Source organism: Monodon monoceros, unplaced genomic scaffold (genome assembly GCF_005190385.1).
Source record: "Monodon monoceros isolate NGI ecotype Baffin Bay Population unplaced genomic scaffold, NGI_Narwhal_1 Super_Scaffold_6, whole genome shotgun sequence".
NCBI lineage: Eukaryota > Metazoa > Chordata > Mammalia > Artiodactyla > Monodontidae > Monodon > Monodon monoceros.
The window spans coordinates 35,200,399-35,228,334 of record NW_021703783.1 but is presented as its reverse complement, the minus strand read 5'-3'; the positions used below and the strand labels follow the sequence as shown (position 1 = coordinate 35,228,334).

The 27,936-nt window shown below is 41.9% G+C and overlaps 1 protein-coding gene across 4 annotated transcripts in view; it reads left to right on the top strand.

Annotated features, from left to right (window-relative positions):
• The window catches only part of SLC38A1 (solute carrier family 38 member 1), a 70,535-nt gene that overhangs the window by 22,586 nt on the left and 20,013 nt on the right, over nucleotides 1-27,936 (top strand). For all 4 annotated transcript variants that reach the window (XM_029206280.1, XM_029206282.1, XM_029206281.1 and 1 more), the window contains 3 exons: nucleotides 1,576-1,781; nucleotides 10,640-10,715; nucleotides 11,002-11,117. In XM_029206280.1, the coding sequence (XP_029062113.1) occupies nucleotides 1,660-1,781; nucleotides 10,640-10,715; nucleotides 11,002-11,117 (314 nt within the window). In that variant the 5' untranslated portion in view covers nucleotides 1,576-1,659. The remainder of the gene's footprint in view (nucleotides 1-1,575; nucleotides 1,782-10,639; nucleotides 10,716-11,001; nucleotides 11,118-27,936) is intronic.

Below are 27,936 nucleotides of genomic sequence, written 5' to 3'. Positions count from 1 at the left end.
TGTGTGTGTGTGTGTGTGTGTGTGTGTGTGTGTGTGTGTGTGTGTGTGTAGGCTTCCCCACACCCACAATTGTCAACTCAATTCTGACACTGTCCACTGGTAGATAGAATGAGATTCTACGGGTCAAGGGCTCCATGCCACAAGGCTGCCCTTCACTTCAGACACCAGTCACAAGCCCAGGTTATTGCCTTTGCTCCTGACTGACTGGCCATAAATCAGAGGTTCCCATGACCCCCTCCTTGGGTTCCATTAATTTGCCAGATCAGCTCACAGAACTCAGGAAAACCCATTTACTCACTAGGTGACCCATTTATTCCAAAAGATATCAGAGGATACAAATCAACAGCCAGATGTAGAGATACACAGGGCGAGGTCCTCAACACAGGAGCTTCAGTCCTTGTGGAGCTGGGTGCCCAGTACGGGGTGGAGTTCTGGGTCCCTAGTATGGATATTCTTTGAACCTCCTCCTTTTTTTGCTTTTTATGGAGGCTTCATTACATAGGCATGATTGATGAACTCATTGGCCACTAGTGATTGATTCAAGATCTGGCCTGTCTCCTCTCCCCGGAAATCACGGGGTGGGGCTAAAAATTCCAACTCTCTAATCACATGTTTGGCTCCACTGGCAACCAGCTCCCATCCGTAGGTGCTTTCCCAAAGTCACCTCATTAATATACCAAAAGACATTTATCACCCTCAACACTTAGGAAGTTCTAAGGGTTTGGGGAGCTGTGAACCAGAAATAGGAACGAAGACCAAATATGTCTTCTTTATAATAAATCACAGTACCATACCTCTGTTGCCACCTGCTTTTTGATTTGTGATGCTGTGTGTCTGAAACTCTTTACCCCCTTATATATTATTGGTGACCACTTAGAAATTTAAATCACAGTCATCCATGTGGGAGAAAATGTGAACTCGGCAAGTCTTTCATTTCTGTGAGGAAATACAGTTTCAGGTGGATTAACCTAAATCCCCTGAGTATGAGTTTTTAATTCCCTAACTCCCTGACATGGAGTGATTTCACTGAAGAGACTGATTTAATCTCTTGCAGTTGATGGATAAACGGTTTGCTAAATTTCAAAACACAGATATGTCCTTTGCTGCTTGACCTCCAGGTTGGGTGGTTGATCCTGCATGATGCCATTTATTGAGGATTTGCATTTTTATTAAACTGGGATTGCTAAATCAGACGTGCTTTTGTGCCTGTTCAGTCTGTACCCAGCTCTATGTGTGCCCTGTGGTCTGACGCATTAAAATAACCTGTTCGCTTTCCTTTTAAACACACTGCTTCATAAAAGGGCATCACTGTTGCCTACAGATCACATGGCATTCCTATGAACGTGAGCATAAAGATTATGGGACATGACTCATTTTATAGTTAAAAATGGAGGAAGATTTATGAAAGACAGAAAATTTACAGCCTCTATAATTTGATGCACCAAGATTGCTTTAATGTTTTGAATAGCAACATGTAAAAGTTACGTTATCAGCAAAGCATTTGTGTGTAATAGCTTATGTGCAATCAGTGTGATATTCGTATGTTTAATTATTTTTCCTTGTGTTGTATTTTAGGGGTGTGAACCTTATATTTTTGCTGCTATCCATTTGTAAATACACTCAGAAAAGGAGGATTTGGACCACGGGTACTTTCTAAACATGATGCATTTCAAAAGTGGACTCGAATTAACTGAATTGCAGAACATGACAGTGCCCGAAGATGATAACATTAGCAATGATTCCAATGATTTCACCGAGGTAGAAAATGGTCAGATAAATAGGTGAGTATTTTTCCACGAACAGTTTCTCTCCAATGAAAGAAATGTCTCTAAAATATCATTCTGGTTTTCAGTTATTCTCTTGAATTATTCATTACTAAAGTTATGCTCCATTTGAAGATGTAATTTGAATTTCATATGTGACATCTGTTGGGCATCGTCTGCAACAGCAGATGAAGCAAATAGGAAAGTAATTTATTCATCCTTTCAGATCTTTCAATTGAGTCTAATAAAAATGTATAAATACATTGGACCACAACCAGCCCTAACTTTTCAAAAGCTCTGTGTTTATGAATCAGACCAACTGTTGGAATTTCACTGCGTGCCATATCTGAATGTGTACTACAGTCATCTGGCCTTGCACACATGTTAATCAAGGAATGGTCAAAGTCGCATTTGTCAATGTTCCCATGTTAAAATGACAAATACGTCACTACAAGCATCGTTTGTAATATGGATTTTAAGTAATAATAACACAGAGCCAAATGGCTTTATGAGAAATAGTAGATGAAACAGTACATGAAACGGAGAAATAGTACATGAAAGAGAAAGAAAAGAAAAGATACAGTGAGTGAGGGGAGGTAGGGGGCGGGTAGGAAGAATGCTGGCCTGGCAGCTCTCACCCTTAGCTGTGACCTCAGCAAGTCCTTCCAACCCTTGGGTCCTGTGTTTCTTAAGTTACAAGAGTAGGACCAAATATCTTTTTTTTTTTTTTTTTAATGATTTGGGGCATTCTCTGACCTTCTGATTTTATCTTTTAATTATTTTAAAAAATGTATTTTATTGAAATATAGTTGACTTACATTGTCGTGTTATTTTCTGGTGTACAGCAAAGTGATTCAGTTATACATATATATATATATATTCTTTTTCATATGCTTTTCCATTATGGTTTATCACAGGATATTGAATGTAGTTCCCTGTGCTACACAGTAGGACCTTGTTGTTTATCCATCCTATATATAATAGTTTGCATCTGCTAACCCCAAACTCTCAATCCATCCCTCCCACACCCCTTTCCCACTGGCAACCACAAGTCTGTTCTCTGTGTGTGTGAGTCTGTTTCTGTGTCGTAGATAAGTTCATTTGTGTCATATTTTAGATTCCACATGTAAGTGATATCGTATGGAATTTATCTTTCTCTTTCCGACTTACTTCACTTAGTGTGATAATCTCTCTAGGTCCATCCATGTTGTTGCAAATTCTGACCTTCTGATTTTACAGCCAGCTTATATGGATCCCTTAGCAGGAAGCTTTCCAGCTTGGGAGTTAGTTGTGAGGTTTGTTTGAAGCCTAAGGCCTCCTAAAAGGCTGGGAGGAGAGAGTGGAATATACGGGGACTACTTACTAGAGCACCAGCCATGCTACGCTTGCGGGAGCGGGGTCAAAAGGAAATTGGGAGGAAGATGAAAACATTATGTCAGCTAACCAGGCGTCTTCACAGAAATCATTTCTGATAATCTGCTCTGCATTCTGATACAATGTGTAATTGACTGGGCTGCCATCATTTACAGACACTCAGAAGTTTCAGCCCTGCCCCTCCTCCTTGTACTCTTCCTTATGTATTCTCAGAGGTTGTCTCCAACCCAAATACTTCCTCATTGCCATCCAAGTATCATTCACCATGTGATACTTCTTATTGTTGAACTCAAGTTTGCTTCTTTCACCTTCTCCGTGTAATTTTTTTTTTTTTTCTTTTTTTGCGGTACGCGGGCTTCTCACTGCTGTGGCCTCTCCCGTTGCGGAGCACAGGCTCCGGACGCGCAGGCTCAGCGGCCATGGCTCACGGGCCCAGCCGCTCCGCGGCATGTGGGATCTTCCCGGACCGGGGCACGAACCCGTGTCCCCTGCATCGGCAGGCGGACTCTCAACCACCTTTCTGTGTAATTATTAAGAATAACTACCATTTCTTGAGTGCCAGGTGTGATTACATATATTACCACTTATCCTTATAACATCATTCAATGTATTCTTTTGCAAATAAGGAAAATTTTTAAATTCAGTGTACCATAAGAAAATAGAGGCTCAGAGAAATAAAATAACTTGCTCAAGGGCACACACAGGTCTGTCTGAAATCCCTGTCTTTCCTCTCTGTCCTGCTGCCTCTGATTAAACTGCTCGGGCGTGAATGAGAAAGATAGTCTCTACTATCAATTAAACTCTGCTAAACTCTACCAGTGCTATTTTCTGCTCTGGGCCCCTGGGGTGTTCTGTAGTCACTGCTGACCTGCAGTTAACGGTGGTGGATGGGATTCCAGCTATTTCACAATTAGCACATTTTAGGTTTATAACAAAGCTTCATTCCCAAAGCAGTGTAAACCTTGAGGACCTTAAAATGAGAGTCTTTTATAATATTCAGCTTAAGATCTGAACTTGATATTTAAAAGTTTTACTAAGAAAAAGTATTGTTTGGGAGGTGATAACCTCTTGCGGTAGGGGGAGGCACCCCTTCTCGCCCCTTGGGGTGCCTGCCAGGGGAGCTCACTTCCCCAGAGACCATGACTAAGACATGGGCTGTACAGCCTCCTGTTTTTTGGAATTTGGTTCCACTGTCACAAGTGTGGTGTGATGCGTTTATTGCTTTATTTTATCTCTCCTCTTTCATTGACATGGTTTATGAATTTTGCTTCATTTCTGGCTCTAGAACAATGAAAATTTAAAAACAACATATTACAGCATGAAGCCAAAAAGGTAAATAAAAATCAAAGAAGACACCCACACACACACACACACACACCCGTGATTTCTGCAAAGCTACACCTAATACTTCTGACTCTTCTGTTAGCTTTTTCACATTGGTGGGAGGAAGGTAAGCCCAATTATATGAATCTAGGAAAACCATCTCCCAAAACAGTGAACTTCTAGGTAACAGTGCCTTTTTTTAGGAAGCTAGAGAAAATGTTGAAAACAAATGTTGACTTCTCATTAGCTGGCGTATAACTGATAGCTTTGCCTGGAAACTCCCTACTAGGATATCTTAAGAATCATTTTATTAAGTTTAGTTAAAAATAGAGTAGAGGGGCTTCCCTGGTGGCGCAGTGGTTGAGAGTCCACCTGCCGATTCAGGGGACACGGGTTCGTGCCCCGGTCCGGGAAGATCCCACATGCCGCGGAGCGGCTGGGCCCGTGAGCCATGGCCGCTGAGCCTGCGCGTCCGGAGCCTGTGCTCCGCAACGGGAGAGGCCACAACAGTGAGAGGCCCGCGTACCGCAAAAAAGAAAAAAAATAGAGTAGAGCCATTTGGGCATTAGGACACCTGCTCTTATTCCAGTTCAGTTGTTTTATTTCATGCCCTAATTTGTGGGTTGTAGTCATAGAAACCTATACCTGGAACAGCAAAGCCTTTTTTTTTTTTTTTTTAACATCTTTGTTGGAGTATAATTGCTTTACAAAGCAAAGCCTTCTGAAATGTCCACTGGACCAGTACTGCTGACATTTTAATGTGCATGTGAAACACCTGGAAACCTTGTTAACATGCAGATTCTGATTCAGTAGCTCTGGTACTGGGCCTGAGATTCTAATTTCTCACAAGCTTCCAGGTGATGCCCTTACAGCTGGTCCATGGACCACATTTTGAGTAATGAGCTCTAGACATTCCTCTAGATGTGGGCTTCTTGAGAGAAGGACCCATCTTAATCATTTTTATATCTCTTGTACCTTGTAATGATATGGTAATAGTGCCTGGAGCAGGGCAGGCATTACAAAGTATTTGTTAAATGAAAGAAAGAGACAGAGACAGACAGAGAGAGCAGTTAAGTGCATGGTTTGGATTTCAACTTATATTGAATCCTGGCTCCATCCATAGGTCTTGTGTGATCTTGTACTTTAAGCCTTAGTTCCATCCCTGTAACACAGGGATAAAAATAATACCTGACCTCCTGGGATTGTTGGCGAATATTAAATGCAATGCTGTTTGTAGGTTAAGGACTCAGGCTGTACCATCAGCCCGCTTAGGTTCAAATCATGGCTCAGCAGTTTAGTTATACTGTAACTTTGGTCAAGTTACTTAATTTCTCCAAAATGGAGCTAAAAATAGTACTAACCACATGCAATTATTGTGAAAAGAGATGAGAAAACTCATGTAAAGCACTTGACACGGTGTCTGGCAAGAGTAAGTCTTTTAGTACGAGGAAAGTCTCTAACAGTAAACGTGCAACCCTCTTTCTTTGGCAAGCACTTCTTTCTTCTGCACCCAAGGACTAATAATACTGTTTTAGGTTTGGGATGATTTTTGGTTATTGTTGTCTGAAAGTCGTTGAAATATTAATAGATTATCCTAGCTGTAGCCAGGCAAATATTCACATATTTTAATATTTATCTACTGTTGCTCTAATCTCCATGAATAGTTATTGTTGTTATGACCCAGGAAGCTTCTAACAAAATTTGAGAGTCTTTCATTAAGATATTTCTTAATGAGGACCTCTTGTCACTACACCTTACATCAGCCTTTTTCTTCCTTGGTCCCTGTATGTCTTCCAGAGTTCATGAACTACATTTGTATCATCGGGAGGACCCTTGAAAAGTTACCCCTTCTCTTCTTCTAATGTCTTTTCTATACCTTAGGGAAGAAGATACCATAACTTCTTCCCATATTCAGTTTTCATTTCAGAAAATTCTTCCCTGGCTTTAATTGCTCCTGCTACAACGAAAATCTGTTTGCTTCTATTTTGGGTAGAGTTTATCCACCAGATAAGGCTTTTCTCACCTCTCAGTCTTCTCTTTAAATGCCTTTAAATGCCTGTTTCTTTAATTCTTTCATGTTTTCCAGTCTCTCAGTTACATGCTTCTTTCCTCCTTTTCTCTTTTCCTTTTTTATAGACTGTTAGTTTCAGGGAAAGAGCTAGGAAAGGTCATTTAAGTTCAACCACTCATCTCTTTTGTGTTATAAATCTTCCAATGGAACACTATAACCTAGTAAGAACCTGATTGGTAGAGATTAGAATAGGAAGATTATCTTCCCATTGTACAACCCATCCTTAACTGGATTGTTGTTGATTGATTTTTGGCTTCGAATAACTGCTCTATATTGCTTGTCTCCCTTCACACTACGTCAGTATAACGCCTACATCCTTTTTAAGGCTTTGTCTGTTGAAGGTCAGCATGACAGCCACTGTAGATTTTTGTTTTGTTTTGTTTTGTTCACAGAACAATTGGCTACCTAAGAGTTGATCAGATTCTGCTTTATGGGTACAGAACGATCCACTGAAAATGCTTTTTTAATAATACTTTTATCATTCCCAAGACCTCATGTCAAAGGCACCTTCTCCAATAGTGCATTTTTAAGTCAATAAAGAGGTCTTTGCCAGAGGTCAGTGCTTTTTAACATGAAATTGCATTTTTAAAATGGTGAGATAACAGAAACTTGTGGTAAGCTGCTTGACCTAGTTATTATAAATGGACTTTTCCATTACAAAAAAAAAAGTTTGGTTTTATTTTGTTTTAAAAAAAAGTTTGCAGAAATACAAAGCAAAGATCGAAAGGCAGAAGAACAAGTTGAAATACCGTAAAGAGAATACAGAGGCTTTATCTGAGTACTCGTTCTTACTGAGCGAGATTTCCCTGCAGCCTAAGCTACTCCCTAGTTCCTCAATGGAAGAGGCGCATTTGGTTTATGGAGGGTTCCTCTGAGTTGCTAACACATGGGCAGGTACATAGAAGGAGGAGCTAAGGGAGTGAGAACATGACACCACCACTCTGGATGCAAGATGAGCTTAGTGCCACAGTCTGTGCTACAGAAAAATCGTAAATAGATCAGAGTCAGAAAACTGCTTTCACACCAGAACATCAGCAGACTCATGGAGGATGAGGGTTGTGAACGGGCAGGAAGGCATTGGCAGAGAGGAAGATGGAGGGTCTCTTGAGGGGAGAGTGGATTCCTAGCGGTACTTGTTTTTCAGCCTCTATTCTCAGAATGCCCTGGTCTTATCTTGATCCTCACCGCCTCTTGGGAAGACCATTTGGAAGAGCAGGGGGAGCTAAGACTGAACAGTGAGGCAAAATCAAATTCAGCAGTACCTGGAATTTGCAGGGCGAGCAGTTTGGACTCGAAACTTTTTCAGTGGGAGCACCAGTGAAGATTTTTGGGAAAACCTATTAAGTCTTGCTGTAGAAAGCAGACAGAAAGAGACAGAATCGGGAAGCACTCAAAGCACTATGTGTTTTAATGTGCTTTTTCATGGTTACTCATCACAACAGCTCTGCAGGTCACTTGCATTATTCTCATCCTGCAGAAGCGCTGCCGCAGAGAGCTGGCAAGCATGCAGGGGCCTCTTCTTCCTCCCCTTCCGTTGCAGTGTTTGACCCTGTTGAATGCCCCTGCATCCAGGTTCCTTTGATCCGGTTCTTCTCTATCAGTCTTCTGCCGCAAGTCTGGGGAGCATTGGCAGGCCAGGAACTTAGATCTGCCATAATAGGAGGTTTACTGGTGTTTGGTTTAGTTTATTTGAAAACGTTCAGGCTTTCCCCTTAATTTAAAAACAATGGAGATTCTCTTTGAAAAGCAAGTCTCTCTGCAAGAAAGGCAAACAGGGGACCTTCTGGATAATGATTTGGTAGACTTGAGTTGATTGTTAAAATTAGCCTGATTGTATACAGTCTTTTATTTAACAGCCACACTAAATATGAGTCAATTTCAGTTTGGAAAGTCCAGCACCCCCATTCCCTTGGGCCGCCTGGGTGAAAAGGAAGGCTGCTCTCCCGGTCCCTCTCCAGCCAGATCTGTAAACCTCAGTTCTTGGGAAAGATTTAAAATGTTAAGGGCAAAAGAAGAGCCAAGGCTAGAGAACTGCCAGATGGGTCTCCAAAGACACAGCTTTCATTATGTCATTCTCTTGCTAAGACCCTGCAATGCTGTTTCTCAGGCCTCAGCCCTTTAGTTTCCTCGGGCTAATCCCACCCAATAATGGTTTTTCCTTCTCTGGCTTCCTTATCTCATCTCCATTTTGCATGGCCTGATGTTCCTATTCTGGTGTTAGCTGGTCTGGTCTCTCCTCAGCTGGAATGTCAGCTCCTGGGTTTCAGGAGACCAAGGTTTTCTTCACTTCCTTTTCATCTCTGACAGTCACTGGACAGGTCCTAGGCAAAGGCAGATGCGGAAGGAAATAAACCGCAGGCAGCGCCGCTCATACCAGATGGTGGCCTCAGGGCAAGTTCATAGTATCTATGTTGCCTGGCTTTGGTTTCTCCTGGCGAAATAATGCAGACCTGAAGAATATGGATTAAAGATGAAAACGGTAGACAAATAAAACCAACATTAATGATATATATCTTTCATTAAAACATGGTTTATGGTGAAATATAGCCTCATTAGAAAAAAGTATATGAGGGCTTCCCTGGTGGCGCAGTGGTTGAGAGTCCGCCTGCCGATGCAGGGGACACGTGTTCGTGCCCCAGTCCGGGAAGATCCCACATGCCTCGGAGCGGCTGGGCCCGTGAGCCATGGCCGCTGAGCCTGCGCATCCGGAGCCTGTGCTCCGCAACGGGAGAGGCCACAGCAGTGAGAGGCCCGCGTACCGCAAAAAAAAAAAAAAAAAAAAAAAAAAAAGCATATGAAAATATAATGTATAGTTTAAAGATATATGCCTCTTTAAGATAGTCCAGTTCAAGTGGCTTTATATTTATTAGTGGAAAACGCACTGATTATTTCTTACTTAGACCAGATAATAAAATTTCCAGAAGGAGAGCCGAAAAGCACCCCTAACATGTCTTAACTAATACATGTAGCAGTTTGCTTATGAATAGACTTTTCTCTGACAATAGCACTTAAAGTTCTGATATTAATCCCAAATATATTTGCTGGTCCTTAGAGCATTCTGAATTCCTCCTTCTGTATATTTGCGTATACTGTACTCCATTCACCCTGTCTGAATCTTTCCCATGTGTTGCTCTTCCTCTGTGCCTGGAGCTGTACTGATGTTTTACATGTACTCTCATTTAATTCTCCCAGTAACACTATGAGGTAATATAATAGCGTCGTTCCCGTTTCACAGATCAGGAAACTGGGGTAGCATACTCAGGCCCTCAGAGCAAGTGAGAATTTGAACTCACGTTCTGAATCCCATGCTTGCTTTAAGCCCTACTAGCTCTGCCTCTAACCATGGACCATACGCCCTGCTTCCTCCACCATAATTTCCTGTGGGCTACTGCTGCATCGCTTGTTACACACCCCCATATCTCCCACATTGCCTGGTCTAGTGACTTGCATATAAGCAGGTGCTGAAAGAATGTGTGATGGGAAAAGAGTTGTTTTCCTTTTTGCTGGGGGGAGGGAATTCCTATGTAATAACTTTGTGCTCCAGGAATGTGAGCTCAGAAGGAATCCTGCCTCCAATATTCTTTTAAATGCCAGCTTTATAGTATTCTTGACATCATCTAATTTTCCATTAGAGAACAATCTAGAGAACAATCGATAGTATTCTTGACATCATCTAATTTTCCATTAGAGAACAATTTGCATTGCATATAATGTTTTAATTTATTAGTATTAAAATGATTCAAAATCTATAGCTCTTTTTGACTTATGGTTGTCTTTCATTTCCTCTCAAGATGAGCACCTGCTGTTTGCATTGTTTTGTGCTAAGTAGAGTGAGGGATATAAAAAGGAATGAGGCAAGGTGTCTGCCCTTGGAGCACGTTTAGTTTATTTGGTAAAACAAGAATGTGGACAACTAACACTGGCAAAAAAAAACCAAACCAAAACAAAAATGAGGTAGGGAGAGTGGTTGAATAGGACTATAAACTCTTAAGTAACTGGTTGATAACTTTTTATGTGTGATGTTTTGGTAAGTAATAAATCATTTAGTCATGATGTTAAATTTTCAAGTCATTATCATGAAATTAAATCATAATACGTCTCTTTACAGCAAGTTTATTTCTGATCGTGAAAGTAGAAGGAGTCTCACGAACAGCCATTTGGAAAAAAAGAAATGTGATGACTATGTAAGTGTCATTATAATAAAGTTTGCTTATTTTTTAAAATTACATAAATTGTGACAGATGGCTAATTCATCCAGCGTAGTACCAAAAACATAGCTATTTATTCACCGGGTTATTCCTCGGAGCCTATGTATTTTCTCCTGAAACCCATTTTAAAAAAGTAACTAGACCACTAAGAAAGGATTCCTCGAACTTCATTTCCCTGTTGGTTCCTGATAGTGCTTTCTTTAAAGGCTCTGGCGTGATGATCTGTCTTGAGGACTCTTTTGCTTAATGTGTCTCTGTTCAGATTCCAGGAACAACCTCCTTGGGCATGTCTGTTTTTAACCTAAGCAACGCCATTATGGGCAGTGGGATTTTGGGACTCGCCTTCGCCCTGGCAAATACCGGAATCCTACTTTTTCTGTGAGTGTTGATACTGCCGTACCTTTCATTTAAAAAACTGTATTTTCTGTATGTTTCTGTTCATACACAGAAGACATTGGAAATATTTCGAAATAGTTCTTATTTCTTTCTATGTTTTACTAACTTGGCTAAGTTACAGTGCATCCTTCTATATTGTTTGTTTGAATGATTTTCCAGGAAGCACCTCATGTTTATAAGAAAGTAAAAGGAGAAAATCTTTTCATTAATCAAAAATACCAAAATAAGCACTTGCAAAAAGGATAAAAGATTTGAAAATAGCACTTTTTGTATTTTTGGACTCTAGACTTGTCACTTTAAATCTCAGCTATCAATAAATGGTGAAAATATTGAGGTGTTTAATCCATCCAGTCACCACTTTGGTATTGGATAGCTGTGGAACACGTACTATATCCAAAGGTAACTGCAAATTCGTTTGTAAGAAATATTCAAGAAGCATAGAAGTTTTCAGTGTTTTAGAGATGAGAAATTATTCTGTACTTTCCCCCTGAGATTCAGTGAAAAGAAAATGGGCAATTTTCTTCTGAAATAAGTTCATCTCAAACTGTTGAATGAGATTTTCTGCAAATGTACAGAGGGCTTAATTTCAGTTGGAATGAGATGAAGACAGATCATACAATTTATACCAGGAAAATTCCCACCCAGCCTGATTTCTCAGACCTCAAAGGAGTAACAAGTGGTGCTTTCACCCCTGACGACACTCACGCTCTTCACTGGGCTTGCCCAGTAGTCCTCATTGCCAGATCCATCATTTCCTTGGAAGCAGTGACCAAAATGTCTACTAATCCTGCAAGTTGTGTTTATTCCTTTAGAAAGATTTAGAAGACTGTGATGGAAGTGCATTGCTACCCATTCCACTACTCAGGCATCAGAAATGCCCATCCAGGCTGCACCATACTGGTCCACAGCACTAGGGATTAATATTCATACTTTTGTGTGTAAACCCACTAGAGGTATCCATCCTAGAATCAGAACAACTCTGTGTAGGACAGTGAATCTAATACATTACCTTCCTCTTGTCAACCTAACCAGTAAACCCAACTGTAGCCTCCTCCCTTTATTGCCCCCGCTGGATCTTTCTAGGTGGTCTTTCTGTTTACGTATATCATGAGCCAAGTGGCAGGTTTTAGGGTAAAATGACAGGAGTTGGATAAAATATTTCTGTGGTGATACTTTTTTTGTATATGTGAAATTCTGACCCTGTGACGATACCATAGATGGAGTTTGAGTAGCTACACTTGTGAAATTCAGTGCATTGACATGAAACACCTGACTGCTCATCTCAACTCCTCTCCTGACTTGGCTGTATAGTCCAGCAAGTTACTTAGCTATTCTGAGCTTCAATTCCCTACCCTTTGAAACAAGGAAATTGCACTAGAAAAATCTCAGAACTCTGTTAACCTCCAAAACCCTATGGTCTATGACAATTTTCAGTCATTCCAAAGCTGGAAATATGTTTGGTTTGGACATGTGTTTTACACTGATTGCTTTCTTTTTAATTATTGTAATATATCAAGTAGTTATATGTTAACATAGGATAAAGAGTCGTTTCTTTGGTGATGATAACAAGAACAACTCTTGTGGCTCTTACTCTATGCCAGAAACTGCTCAGAGTGTTTTTGTTTTGTTTTGTTTTGTTTTGTTTTTTTGCGGTACGCGGGTCTCTCACTGTTGTGGCCTCTCCCGTTGCGGAGCACAGGCTCCGGACACGCAGGCTCAGCGGCCATGGCTCACGGCCCAGCCGCTCCGCGGCATGTGGGATCTTCCCGGACCGGGGCACAAACCCGCACCCCCTGCATCGGCAGGCGGACTCCCAACCACTGCGCCACCAGGGAAGCCCTCTTCATCTTTTTTATGTAGCCAGGGCTTTTGTTTTTATTTTGTCTTTTCTGGACACTTGCCAAATCTCTTTGTTCCCAGTGTTTCACAGTGCTGTGTCTTGCTGTGTGCCTTTTTTCCTCCATTGTGTCAGGCAGCTGGTACATCTTTTCTTTTAGAAATTCATGGTCTTCAGTTCTGGGACATTTTCTTACATTGTTGTGTTGATGAATTCCTTCCTTCTCTTTCTCTTTTCTCTCTTTCTGGAACTGTTACCAAGATTTTGGACCTTCTGGACTAGCCCTCTAACTCTATTCTTTTCTTTATTTTCATTTCTAAAGTTTTTCACTGTACTCTCTGGAATATGCCACCAATTTTTTTCCAACTCTTTACTGAATGTTTTATTTCTCTTATTATTTTTTTATTTACAGGGGCTTTTAAACTTTTTTTGAATGTTCCCTTTTTATATTATTTTGTTTCTGTTTTACAATTTCATTGTTTTCTCTGAGGATTCTAGTAATGGTTTTTCTCTGTTATGGAAAATTTCAGACATCAAGTAGAGAGTCTAAAATATCCCTGTATTCCCTTCATCTCATGACCATGCTTGTTTAGTCAGCCCCTCACCCAGATTGTCTTGAAGCAAATCCCAGCCATCACATCGTTTCATCCATAAATATTTCAGTGTACTTCTCTAATATATAAGGACTGTAAAAACATAACCATGATATGCCATACCCAGAAAATTAACCACAGTTCCTTATATCATCAAATACCCAAACAATATTTAAATTGCTCTGCTTACCTTATTTTTAAAAAGCAATTGGATTGTTTAAATCAGTACTCAAATAAGGTCCATATACTACAATTGGTTGTTATGTGGTTTAAGTCTCTTTCACTCTATAGGTTCCCCCATTTTCTGTTGTCCTTTTCTGCGCAGTTTATTTGTTGAAGAAACTGGACCATTTGTCGTATTGTGTTTCCCATAATCTGAGTTCTGCTGATTGTATCCCTGTGATGCAAGTTGATTTTTCTGTTTGTTTTGGACTCTTTCATTTTAGAATTTTTCCTTAGATGTCAGGTTGCCCTTCTCTGTCTGCTGTATTCAAGAATTGCAGGGGGTGGACTGGAACAAGGCTAATTGGAGCCTGGTACACATGAGTGGGGTTTGTTGGAAATAGCTTCACTAGAGGTGCTGTCAGTAGCCCTTTCCTTGGGGAACCAGCCGTGTCAGTTTCTTCTTGGCTGTTCAGATCACCCAGGGAAGACCTTCCAGTCACCTGCCTGTAGGGTCTGGGCACTGCTGCCATCTTTATGGGAACCAAGTTGGGGGAAAGGGCTTGGGTGAATATCTCTGTGCATGTGTTCACCCAATCCTAGTTTTCATTACAGAACCCCTCCCTCACAAGTTGTGCTGAGTCCCTCACTCGGAGACTTACATTTTATACTTTTCAGAGAATATATGTTCTGTATATTTATTTATCTTTTGCCAAGATGGGAGAGGAGCAGTCACTCTGCTTTACAGAGTAGGTGCCTGGTCTGGGGAATCTAGCTATTTCTTGAAAGAAGTTCAACAGATCCTCTTTATTTTAGTTCATCCTGTCCATTGTTCCCTACTTCCAGTAATGCCACCAGGGCCTTTTGGGAATTCTGTGGTGTAAATTGGATTGGTCTTGGCTTTCTCCACTGCCAATTTAAGACTCAGCTCTGTCCACTTTCCAGCTTCTGAATTTTTGTTACTATCGTCTCTTCTCTCCTGTTCTTACTATCCTAGCAGTTTTATGCCTTAAGAAATCGCTTTACTGGATTATTGGGGCCAGGGGAGCAAGAGTAAATTCTTGTTTTCAACCTACCATTCCTGGAATTTGGTTGATTTTTAGTTATACTGGTTCAGGGATAAGTGATCTCTTATCTCATGACTCTTCAGTTTCTGATTGAGACAAAGAATTGGGTAAAGGTGACTTTTAGAGTTGCCGGAAGATTTCCTCTGGGTAAAACTCTCATAGGTTGTTTAGTTCTTTGCAAGACGCATGAATAGCAAGCACAACACACCAAACCTTCAGGTTAAAGCTCATGAAGGTAGTTGTATAGAGACCCAAACTTACAAGTTTTTCACAGAATGCAGAGCTCTCCTACCTCAGAACAAGGGCTCACTCTGTGTTATAAAACCAGCTGTTCCCACAACTGCTCAAGCCAAGAAGCAGTTGGCAGGAAGAAGACAATTCATCTGGTACAGGGCCCCGTTCCAGACTCATATTGGCCAAGGCAGAGAAAGAGCCCAAGGCTGTCCAGGCTTCTTTAGAAAAGCAGCTGCGAAGGCTCCTCTGTGTCTCACTGAGGCTGGGCGCTGGGCTCTTCATTGGAGTCATCTGGAAACTTGCTGGGGTGATTTCTTTTTGCTGGATGAGTTTGGGGCTCATTTTTGGGGCCTGACTATAATGGCTGTCATTCCTGTTTAACACACGTCTGATTCAGTTCGATTCAGTGAATTCAGCCCTATTATGAGAATGCTGTGAGGTTTTGTGTTATCCTAAATCCTGAGGCCTTATAATTGCATCGGAGGAACCGGAAGTATGCTAGTGGTGAATCTCAGTGGACAGTTGTTCTGAAGGTGTATGTTCTCTGTTGGCAGTAAAATGGGGCTGTTCCCTGAGGCAGCAGTTTGGGGATGTGCTGAGGCACGGGTAAGGGTAAAATGCACCTATTGAATTGAGTTTTCCTGAGTGGGATCCAAGGGAAAGGCAAAGGGTGCTGAAGAAATCTCTTTCCCCTGCGTCCTCCTCTTCTATTGCTACTCTTTTCCCACAGCTTCCCCATAACTCCATCATAGCAAAAGTAGGAATTAAAAGTAAATATTGGGCTTCCCTGGTGGCGCAGTGGTTGAGAGTCCGCCTGCCGATGCAGGGGACACGGGTTCGTGCCCCGGTCCGGGAAGATCCCACATGCCGCGGAGCGGCTGGGCCCGTGAGCCATGGCCGCTGAGCCTGCGCGTCTGGAGTCTGTGCTCCGCAGCGGGAGAGGCCACAGCAGTGAGAGGCCCGCGTACCGCAAAAAAAAAAAAAAGTAAAAGCACAGAAGAATGATGGCTTTTGTTTTGTTTATTTCACATTACCATCTCCCCAAATAGGAAAGTTACATTTTCTAAAGATTTCTATTAAACGCATACATTTTATAGAGAATTAATCTCTGAAGAGCATGTGACCTCCTCACTGTGCTAGGTAAATGAGAGGTTTATTACACCGTATGGAATCTGATAAAGTAATAAATGCTTTATATTTTCCCATAACTTCTTAGCATGTATCATTATTATTTATTATTATTTTAATCATGTAACCTTTAAGTTTAAAACCGTGAAAAATGAGAATGTAATTCATGACATTGCTGGGAGCTCAAAGAGATGTCATAGTTTAACATAAACACTGAGTTTGTAAACAATCTGTTTGAAATGATAATTGTGAAACAACGTTACAATCTGAATGAAACAATCGTTTAAATTTTATTTTGGTTGATTATAATTCCTGCCTTTTTTTTGGTGTCTTGCATTTTCTTTCTCACTGGGGTAGTGGTTGTGAGAATAAAAAAGATAATGTATCTAAAAGCACACTTTGAAAAGTGGCACACAAGAAGACATTTATTAGTTAGTACAACCCTATAGGGCTGCTATAAGAAACTGAGTGAGCGTGTGTGTGTGTGTGTGTGTGTGTGTGTGAGAGAGAGAGAGAGAGAGAGAGAGAGAGAGGGAGAGAGAGAGGGAGAGAGAGGGAGAGAGAGAGAGAGACGGAGATGGAGAGAGTACCAGCAGTGCCTGGTACATAGTAACACTATGTACTAAGTGTTTGTTAAAGTATTAATTAGGTAGTTACCAAATAATAGTTAACATTTATTGAATGGTAACTATATATACCATGTTATCTCATCTAATCCCCACCAGCAACACTATGAAGTAAATGTTAGCCCCATTTTACAGATGAAGTAACTGAGGCTTAATAACAACTTAGAAAATAGGGGAGCCAGGGTTCCATGTTCCATCCAGGATTTCTTGAGTCTAGAACCTGAGTGATCTAAGACACTATACTGCCTTTTAGTGATGCCTTCAGAAGCCAAACTTACATTATTAATGTACTTCTTGAGACAAATTTTATTCTTATCAATGGATACTTGCAAGTTAATCCTTTAGCTCTTTAAAATCACCTTGTAAAATCAGTCAGTGTTCCTGAACTATTTTACGACTGTTCCACCAAGAACCGTCACCTTTATTGTAATGAAAATAGTTCAGCAATACCAAGGGTACGAAATTGTGTATCAGGGGTGGTCATGTTCCTGGTCACAGCAAGTACAATACATGCCTCTAGTATATTGTAAAACCAGTAAAGTTTTTGAACTGCTTCATATTTGTCATATCTGTGCCTGACTTTGCCTCATGTGCTGTTTAAGATTTCCCACTGCCCTTGAACTTAATTCCTTCCAGGGCTTTAACTAAACTTTTTGTAATTAAGAATTGAAAACCAAGAAATAGCAAAGTCAAATAACACCAAGTTCGTTATTAGGGAATTGGTTAAATAACCATAGTAGATCCATAAAATGGAATATTAGACTACTATTTAAAGGAGTAGGATAGACTTACATGTACTGGTATTGAAAAATTAAAAACAAACTGAATATTGGGTGGAAGTGAGGATGGGGGTAGGTTGCGTAATATGTGCATATATTACACAGACTGGGAGGGTAAACAAGAAAACTGTTGACGGTGGCTACTTCTGGAGGGTGACACGCGGTCTGGGGGTGGAGTGGGAGTGGAAAGTTTATACTCTTTAAAGTATCTTTTTACCATGTGCTTTAGGGGAAGAAACTAGTTGAGAAAACTGTTTTTTAGAGAACTTCAAATCACTGCCATAAGATTTTTCCTCTTTCTCTTTCCTGCAAAAAACTTGAGAAAAAAATATTTTCGGTGTCACTATTTAGACCACAAGAGGTAGAAGGAGTGATCAGTACAGTGCCACCTGCTCCAAACTGCATTTTCACCACACTTGCCTGCAGACTGCCTTTGCCTCAGCTACACCAGCCTCCCTCTCTTCTGTAGGGGCCGCCGGCACCGTGCCCATCACCTCGGCCTTTCTGCCACCCCCCTCCCATGCCGTCCCTGTGCTTCTGAATCCTGACGGTCCCGTGAGACCCAGGTCCGGTGCCATCTCCAAAAGTGTTTCTCTGATCATCCCAGATGGAAGGAAAGATCTCCCTTCCTTCTCTTTTTGGTGTAGCCTTTATCTTTCTAATAGCAAGTATTACTTCCATTATTTAGGTGTATATATTTTGTTCCCTATTGAACACTGAGCCCTACAAGGGCAGGATTAATGTCTTCCTTGTCTCTCTCCCCACGACAGGATCTAGAACAGCGGTTGCCTATAGCTGATTCTCAATCAAGTTTCCCTGAAATGAAAGAATATGTAAAAATTAGCATAGTCTTACAAGGCTTTACGGCAAACAATGGCTCTCATAATTTTGCAAACTTAGCAGAGGGAAAACATCAACTCTGAGGTTTAGTTCACCTTCAGATTTAAAGTAGGCTCTGGAGATGTAATGAAACTTATAGAAGTTTAGGAAGGGACTCACCACCCATTGATTACTTTCCTGGGAATGCCTCCTTCATTTGAAAATTCAAAATGGTTAGAGACTGTTAAGGAATACTGTACGAGGTTAGCACTGCATTGCTAAAAGGGCGTTTGTTGCTAAATTGCTGTTTGCAAAAAGGACAGTAATTGTCATTGTCAGTTTACAGCAATTACCTTCACTTTGTGGTGGATTGTTTGTTCCAGTTGTAGGTGAATTCTTCTCTCTCTCAGTATTTACCTTTGTGACCATTATCACTTACCATTATCCTACCACCAAAAAGATACAACATTGTATTGTCTACAATCACAGTGTTTACAAACAACTCAGTAAATAGCCATGCCGGTAAAGATAAATCTATAAAATGAGGACTCTATAAACAAAGATCAGACTACCAGGTGCCTTCTCTCTTTAAATTCTGTGTTTTACAATTCAGCCTGCATAAGGGGTAGGCAGAAATGGAATTAGAACAACAGACCCATCAACACATTGCCCTAAGTCCTGTTCAGATATTATAGTTATTTGATCGTTACTATCGTGTCACAAAAATGATCTTCTTGTTCTTTCAAGAGGTTTGCAGCCTCAGATAACTGCCTCAGGATAGTAGCTCTCTGGAGTTTCTAAATCATTTTCAGCAAATTCTACCAAATTGGAGTGAGATTGCAGTGTACCTTTGCAAATACTCTGCATGTTCTTGAATTGTCATTGCTCTGTTACTTTCCATATATTCCCAAAAGTTTGAATCACACCCACCAAGGTGATAATTTTGCTTTTAGCAGTAACAAAGATGGTTTGTGTGATATCTCTCAAGTCATTCCTGGTAAATGTTAAGTTGTCTTCTCTGTAGGCCCCTAAGCAGGCAATTCTTTGCCTCCTAAGGAAAGACCAAATTGGATTTTGTGATATCAAAACAGGACGATGAAGGGGAAGTCAATAGGAAACGCTGCTCTTCTGATGATCCGAGGAGGTCCCTGGGTGGAGGCATACTCACCTTACGTCTTACGTCAGTCACTTACTTGTTTTCAAAATTCTTTGAGTTATAGTCTCCGTTCCTTAGAAATGATTTGAAGAGAAAATTGTTGTCCTTCAGCTGGCAGCAAAAATCATTGGCATCAGAGTCTCTTGTTTGGGAACAATAATACTGGAAGGGGAGCAATGCACATTCAGGCTTGCCAGCATTAGAAATACACGTAGAAAGGACAGCGGCAGTGCCATTGAACTCTATTGAAATTCACTGGATGAAGAACTTTTCAGAAATGGGCAAATAGGAAAGGGGGGAGGGGTGTTGTGCTAAAAATGAGTGCCTGCTTTGTAAACAGAGTTGGCAAGTGTAGGCGATGGGTCCCACCCACTGTTTTTAAAAGTTGAGCAGTTGTGCTTAGTTGATGAGTCATCTGTTATGTATCTGATAAGGGGGGTTCCAAGAAATCGATTCTCTTGGCCCCAGAGACGTAGGAGTGTGGTGTGTGTTTGTGTGTGTGCGAATGTGCGAGAGCGTGTACGCTGAGCTCACTCAGTCCTGCCTGTGCTGTGTTGCATCGGGTGCCCCGGTACTACCCAAGGACAGCAGCGTGGCCCCCATTTTGGGGCCCCGTGTTTTTCTTAGTCTGCAAGAGGCAACTTAACTAAAACTGTCTAAGGTTTTAACAGTACTGTTCACGGCCATGATGTGTAGAATGCCTTTAACATTTACTCTTCCGGGTTACAGTAGAACAGATGTGTATCTGCACAGTTGATCCAAATAGTCCAGAAATCTGGATTTCCCAGAGTAGCTTGAACTTTTCTTACTCATAGAGTGGTAGTTGGTTTAGTAGATTAGAAAACTGCCCTGATGTGGGCCAGTTAGTTTTGCTTTGTTCTATGGCCACACGCTTCACCTTTCATCAGGCACATGGTATTAATGATCTACATCTGTATCAGGGTCGGCAGACCACAGCCCAAAAACCAAAGCCACCTGCAGCCTCTGTTTGTATGGCTTTTACTTTTTTAAAGGGCTAAAAAAAGAAGGTAGTTATAAAGTGTACATTGTTTCGTGGAACCTGTATAACAACCCTATTTATCATCCCCATTTTACAGATAAAGAAGCTAAGATTCACAGAGGCTGAGCAACTTGCCCAGGATGACATCAGTTGGGGGTGGGATGAGGGAAGGGAGGGCAACGAAGGTGTATTCCTCTTAACTCTCCCATCTCTCCTGAAATGTGCGTTGTTACCGTGGAAACAGAGTTGCAAAGTGTGAATGGAGCCCGTAATCCATCATTCCTACTGGAATGGAAGTCCAAAATGCCCACCAAGTACAACATGTTCCTTTACCTAATGGTTATATGGAATTCTTGTCACTCAGGAATCACAACTTTCGAGTGTGATAAAGGGGGCATCGTTTTGAAAGGTAAGGATCTAGGTTTGAGGAGAAGAGAAACCAGTGATCCTTGTGGAATGGAAGAAGAGGAAGGAAACCGTGTCTAGAGTTATAAATGGAGTGCCCACAAAACCGATAGCCTTCTACCAAGGACTGTAGGTAAAAACAGGAAGTGGTGGTGGCATCTGGTTTTCTTTCTTGCTGGTACAACTTCCTCATTTAAACTCAGCCCTCCTCCTAATTTTCTTAACTTCTCAAAGCATCAACTAAACTGATAAATTCTATTTCTCTCCGCAAATCTCTTTTAAACACTTCTTTCTCTTTAGGATTGTATTAGATATTATTTGGTTTGGTCACCAGCGATGCATATTCCTTTCCTCAGACAAAACAAAATATCTAATCAATAGTGAGGCTAGTTTAAGAGAAACTTTGCAGCACAGAAGTTCGATTTGCCTACACGGAAAGAAATGGAATTGTACAAATAATTGATCCTCACCTGTTCCCTGCCCAGGCTTTAAAAACCATCCCTTTCATTCTCTAGTTCAATTTGTAAATATTACAAATAATCACATGCTACTAGATCCTAGTGTGCTGGTCCTCTGACCCTCAGAATGTTGAAATTTAATTAGGATGTAGTGACTAAGAAGTCTACTTTGGGTCTGAATAATTAGATGTTTCTGCTCCTTTCCATAAGCATTTCTTGAGCTCCTTAAATGAAATAGGGACTATATTAATGAGCTTGGAGCTTAAACAAATGCACACACCCCAAAAAGGGTTTGGAATAATAATACTTTTCATTTGAAAGTTTCCTTTATTTTTCATTTTAATAGTGTTATTGCAAAAGTAAGATAATCATTAAAGACCGTTTTGAAAATGCATAAAATAAAGTATCAAGAAATCACCCAAAGTCTTACTGTTAAAACAAGCTCTGTTAACATTTTGATATATTTTACTCTAAGTTTTTTGTCTTCTGCTTGGGTCTTGCTTTTTACACTGGCATCCTTCCGTGCACATTGGACTTTGGCAGACAATAGAGCGTGGTGGGTAAGGACTCGAGTCAGACTACCAGGGTTTGAGGGCTCTGATGCTCACTTTGTGACCTTGGACAAAATACTCAACCTCTCTGAACTTCAGTTTCCTTATCTGTAAGGTAGATAGTAATAGTACGACTCATAAGTAAAATATTGTAAAAAGTACTTAGTGTGGGCCCAACATAGTGAATACGCTTAAATTTATAATTAGTGGTGATCAATAAAGTGTTTTATTAATTATACTGAATTCTCATTGAAGTAAATGAAAGCTCTAGGAGTACATTTGTATGTAAAATATAATTTTGAATTTGTCAAAATATTTATAACTTCCCCATGAATTAGAGTCTCAGAACAGCTTGTCCCCCTCTCCTAATTTTCAGACGTGTCTTCTTCCATCTAAGCTCTTGTTAAATAAACTTTCTCTGTGTGCCATTTCCTCTCCACGTAAGCCTCTCCCACTGGCACCCCACAGGAACAAGGCTGCACCACCTACATGCACGTACCTTCCAAACACCCTGCTTCGGACTGCAGCCTCCTCTACTTCCCTCCAAGGGCTCCCCCTTGGATACTCCCACTGTGCCTGGCCTTAAATGTCATTGAGGACCTCTGTGCTTCCTTCCCTGTCCAGCTTAGATGCCACGGTCCTTCACTTAAACCCCTTCAGGTCTTCCCCACACCTGAAATCCCCTTCCTCCACTGGTGCTCTGTCACACTGGCCCGGAAAAGCCCTGAATCTGAGCTCTCTCATCGTACAGATGGGTGACACTTTAACTTCAACCTCGGTGAGCTCTCCAGCCCTTCCCTCATCCCCCACTGGCACTGTCTTCAGCGGTGTTTTTAAATCTTTATTCACTTCATAGAGATATTTCTCATAGGAAGAATGGGGGTGGAATGGAAGAGCAGCAGAGTGAGTGGAGATCAGAGGTGAATGAGAAAGTGGGGAGGAAAGTGCAGGAGGGCAGAGACAGCCTGGAAATGTGGAAGAAAGGAAGGAGGTAGAAGAGAGCTTGGGAGAGACCCGCACCCCAGGGAAGGACTGGAGAAAGATGATTGGCCAGAAAACAGAATGTTTCCTGCCATTTGTCCAATTCCCTTGTCCTGGGGTTTTACATTTTCTTGCAGAGGACGAGCATCTATGTCTGTGAGTTTAGGAGTGAGGGGCTGTGGTTTGCTGGGAGATGATGTTAGATAAAAGCAGGACGAGCAACAAAGACCACTTTTCGTCCAGCAAGGTAGTTTTTATGTGGGCTCTTCTAATCATGAGGATGGTAAAAGTTTTATATTTTTTAATCAAATAATTCATTTATTCATCAAATATTTACTGGTACATTTTATGTGCCAGACATTCTCCCAGGCACTGAGGACGTCAAAGAATATAGAAACAAAGGTACTTGCATGATTAAATAGCACTAGAACGTTAGGATACTTTTCAATTCAAGAAGGATTTTGTGGGCACCAAGGGGCGGAGCATGGGTGCTCCGGCCCTGCCTCGGGTGCCAGTACGCATCTGCAGAGCCCTATGGCTCAGAGACACCCGTGAGCACAGGCTGAGCACGGTGGGAGCGGCGGCCACGTGAAGCCTCAGCATAGAGATCCTGCTGAGACCAGCCTGTCCTCAATGACTTGGTCTGTCCTGGTCTCAGAGAAAAACACCAGCTTGTCAGTCGGTTCTTGGGCAGGGGATCTCCAGAACTCAAAGGAAGGTTGTGTAATTTTCTGGTGAGAAAAAGAAGAGGAACTACAGTAACAATTCACGTAGTAATTGTTTACTTGGATGGAGTGCCTCCCATGTGATAAGAACGAATTGCTCATCCCTCCTTTCTAGCTCTTTCTTCTTTGATTTTTTTTAAATTTATTTATTTATTTATGACCGAGTTGGGTCTTTGTTGCTGCGTGCGGGCTTTCTCTAGTTGCGGTGAGCGCGGGCTACTCTTCGTTGTGGTGCACAGGCTTCTCATTGCAGTGGCTTCTCTTGAATCGGAACACCGGCTCTAGGCGCGCGGGCTTCAGTAGTTGTGGCACGTGGGCTCAGTAGCTGTGGCTCGCAGGCTCTAGAGTGCAGGCTCAGTAGTTGTGGCGCACGGGCTTCGTTGCTCCGCGGCATGGGGGATCTTCCCGGACCAGGGCTCAAACCCATGCCCCCTGCATTGGCAGGCGGATTCTTAACCACTGCGCCACCAGGGAAGCCCTCTTCTTTGATCTTGACCCTCTCCCAGTTTCTGCCTTCTCAGATGAACAGCTCCTACTAGCTTGGAATGTTATTAATGAATTCTTCCCCTTGGACCTTCTCCCAGGAGGATGCAGTGGCCCTGTGTTCCTAGAGGAGCACCACTCACCAGCGTAGACCTGACTCATCCCTGCTGTGGGCTCCGGGGCCACTGGAGCTCTGCTGAGATGCCTGTGCCCACCCTTGGTTACCAATGTTCCATTTTCTTCTCAAAGCAGAACTAAAAAGAGACAAGAAATTAACAGAAGCCTGGCTTTTTCCTAAGAACCTGCAGAAAGAGCTGTGCCCTAAGGTTGGGAGTGCAAGTGGAGGACAGATCAGCTAAAAGTAGGCCCCAGATCCACTTTGCTAGGCCCAGCTCAGCTCCTTGTTTGGGCTGAACTGACCACAAAAAGGAAGATTATAGCTGTGCTCTTAGGATTTGGGATGGAGGGCTTGGCCTAGGGATTCACAGGGTTTCAGCCTATCTCAACCAGGTGTCAGGGTCTCCCAAACGATCTCAGGCCTTGCCCTTGTGGCTCCACCCATGGCACCCTGTCAACCAAGACCATTTATTTGGAAAACCCAGCCCCTCCCAGTTAGACGTTGACCCCATTGCTCCTTGCCGAGTTGTATTGTTGATTTGTAGTTCAGGGGTACAAAATTAGTTGGTAATTAAACTGTTACTTGATGTCACCAGCCTGAAATGCAGTCAGCTGGTAAGAAATAAAACAAGCATCTCTGGACATTATTTAAAAAAAAAAAAAACTTTTATACATTCAGCCACGTTTAGAAGAGGAAGGATTATATAGTGTGGTGAGCCTCGGGTCCCTTTGGAAGGAAAGACATGGCAGTGTGGGGAAGAGTGTGGAGTTGAAAATACTTTAAAAAATATATATCCTGGTGAGGTAAGTAATGCTCTACTACCCTTAGGAAGTCGACCAAAGGAAGCAGACAGGACTCGCTCTCACACTGAGCGCCGGTCAGGGACTCACAGGAATGGTAATGGTTCAGCTGTAAATGCTTCCCTTCAGTGCAGTCTCACCTGGACAGCGGTGGGATCCGTGTTGCAGGTATTCACGCTGAATACCTGCAGGCGGCGTGGCGGGCAGTGTGGTGGCGCTGGTTCGGAGGTTGTGAGAAACAGAAACACTGAGATGGATATGCGGGGGGACCAGAGCTGGCTGCTTCAGGTCCATGGACCAGCAGCATCAACACTGCCTGCGAGCTCGGGAGGAATACAGAACCTCAGGTCCCATCCCAGACCTACAGAATGACAATCTTCATTTTAACAAGATCCTAAGGAGATACGTATATACACATTGAAATTTGAGAATAGCTGCTTTGAACTCTGGCAAAGGAGAGGACAGGAGGAGTCATGCTGGGAGGGTTGGTAAGGGTTCTCTTTTTTGAGAGGAGCGGGTCCTGGAAGAGCTGAAAGCCCTCACCTGCGTGGCAGCCTTGAACACCCCCATCTGAGCTATTTCTGGATCCGCAGCAGTGACGGCTGCTTCATCTTCACCTCTTTCAAGGACTCTGACGCTCAGTTGAAGGATGTCGTATGATTTCTCGTTATATAGCTGGGCTGTTAAAAGATAGTCTCATCGCCCTTAAAGTGCTGGGAGGTTCGGTTTTTTTCTTTTTTTCTTTTTTTTGAGATATAATTTATAAAATTTCCCCATTTAAAGGATAAGATTTGATGAGTTTACCCAAATAGAGTTGTGGAATCACCACCACAACCATGGCATAGAACATTTCAGTCTCCTTAAGTGTGTTGGTTCCATTTATTGTCACAGCTTTCCATTTCATTAGCATAAAATACTTTAAAAAATGAAATTTTTAATAACGTTGTCCATATAATCTTTGGGTAAATTATAGAAGCACAAGAATCATAGTCCTATCAATATGATTCAAAACAATGACAGATAAATGTTTTTAAGATAGATGTTTAGATGTTCATTGTTTTAATGTGTGAGTCAAAATTTTCTTGCAGCAAATAGAGTAAAAATATCTAGGAATATTTAAGAAATCATGGAGGGACTTCCCTGGTGGCACAGTGGTTAACAATCTGCCTGCCAATGCAGGGGACACGGGTTTGAGCCCTGGCCCGGGTAGATCCCACATGCCGCGGAGCAACTAAGCCCGTGGACCACAACTACTGAGCCTGCACTCTAGAGCCTGTGAGCCACAACTACTGAAGCCCGTGCACCTAGAGCACATGCTCTACAACAGGAGAAGCCACTGCAGTGAGAAGCCCTCACACCGCAACAAAGAGTAGCCTCCACTCACTGCAACTAGAGAAAGCCCGCACGCAGCAATGAAGACCCAAACTCAGCCAAAAACAAATAATTTTTTTTAAAAAGCATATGAATTAAAAAAGAAAAATCATGGAGTATTGCCAGAGGACTGGAAATGGGCCAATTTCATCCCAGCTTTCAAAAGTAGTAAAAAGTGTATCCCAAACATTATTCTAGAGCAGATTATCAAATAGCTTATTTACATGCAATTACTTCAGAAAACACTGCTCCCTGGGGGCAAATAAGGTTTTCCTAAAAGTCGTGCTCACCTAACTTCATCTTTTGAGATAAGAGTGAACTGGTATAATAAGAACCTGCTGTATAAATAAATTAATTTAATTAAAGCTAAAAATTCAATAAAAATAAATTCTTTTTCAGAAAAAAAAAAGAACGAGTGAACTGGTAGGTCACCAAACTGGCTTAAGCAGAGTGTACCTTGATTTTAGCAAGATATTTGGCATCTCACGTGGCTTACAAATGGGATTCTAATCTTTGTAAATTCACTTGTACTTAGCCAGGAGTCCGCTATGTGCTGTGTTTGGTATTGGAAGTAAACAGGTAAGTAGGACAGGCCATGACTGTGAATTAAACCATCGTGGCCTGTCCTACAGTCTAGTGGTGAAGAAACATAATAAAGCAATAGGACAAAAAGATACCTCTGGCTGCTGGATGGATCAGAGGGGTCAAGAAAAGGGAAACAGGTTATCACAGTGGCCCAGAAATTAAAGATGACAGTGGCTTGGATTAGAGTAGTGGCTGTGGAGATGGAAAAAAAAGAAGCATATGGATTTGGGATATATTTTAGAGGCGGAAATGATAGGACATTTACCAGTGAATTAGAGATGAGCAATGAGTGAGTAGATGAGAAGTCAGGGATGACCTCCAGGTGTCTGGCTGGAGCAGTTGGCCGGACAGTGGGCCATTTTTCAGATGGGCTTGTTCCGTTCAGAAAGAACCAATGACTTGGATGAAGGCAGACTCAAGATAGGAAGCTGGATGAGGTAGTTGATACATAAGTAAAAAGGATAACAATTTAAAAAATATCACAAGACTGGAACGATAAAAGGTAATGAAAATAAATGCAGAGCCTTATACTTGGCTTAAAAAAAAAAAAGAAGTGCACAGGATGGAACCAGGAAGACTGGCCTAACAGCAGTTCCCCCAGAAGCTCAACAAGAATGAAAAGTGTGACTTGCTTCCATAAAAATGAAAACCAAAATAGTTTGCCTTAAAAGAAGCAGGATGACTCCTGGGCATATACCCAGAGAAAACCGTAATTCAAAAAGACACATGCAGGACTTCCCTGGTGGCGCAGTGGTTGAGAGTCCGCCTGCCGATGCAGGGGACGCGGGTTCGTGCCCCGGTCCGGGAGGATCCCACATGCCGTGGAGCGGCTGGGCCCGTGAGCCATGGCCACTGAGCCTGCGCGTCCGGAGCCTATGCTCCGCAACGGGAGAGGCCACAACAGTGAGAGGCCCGCGTACCGC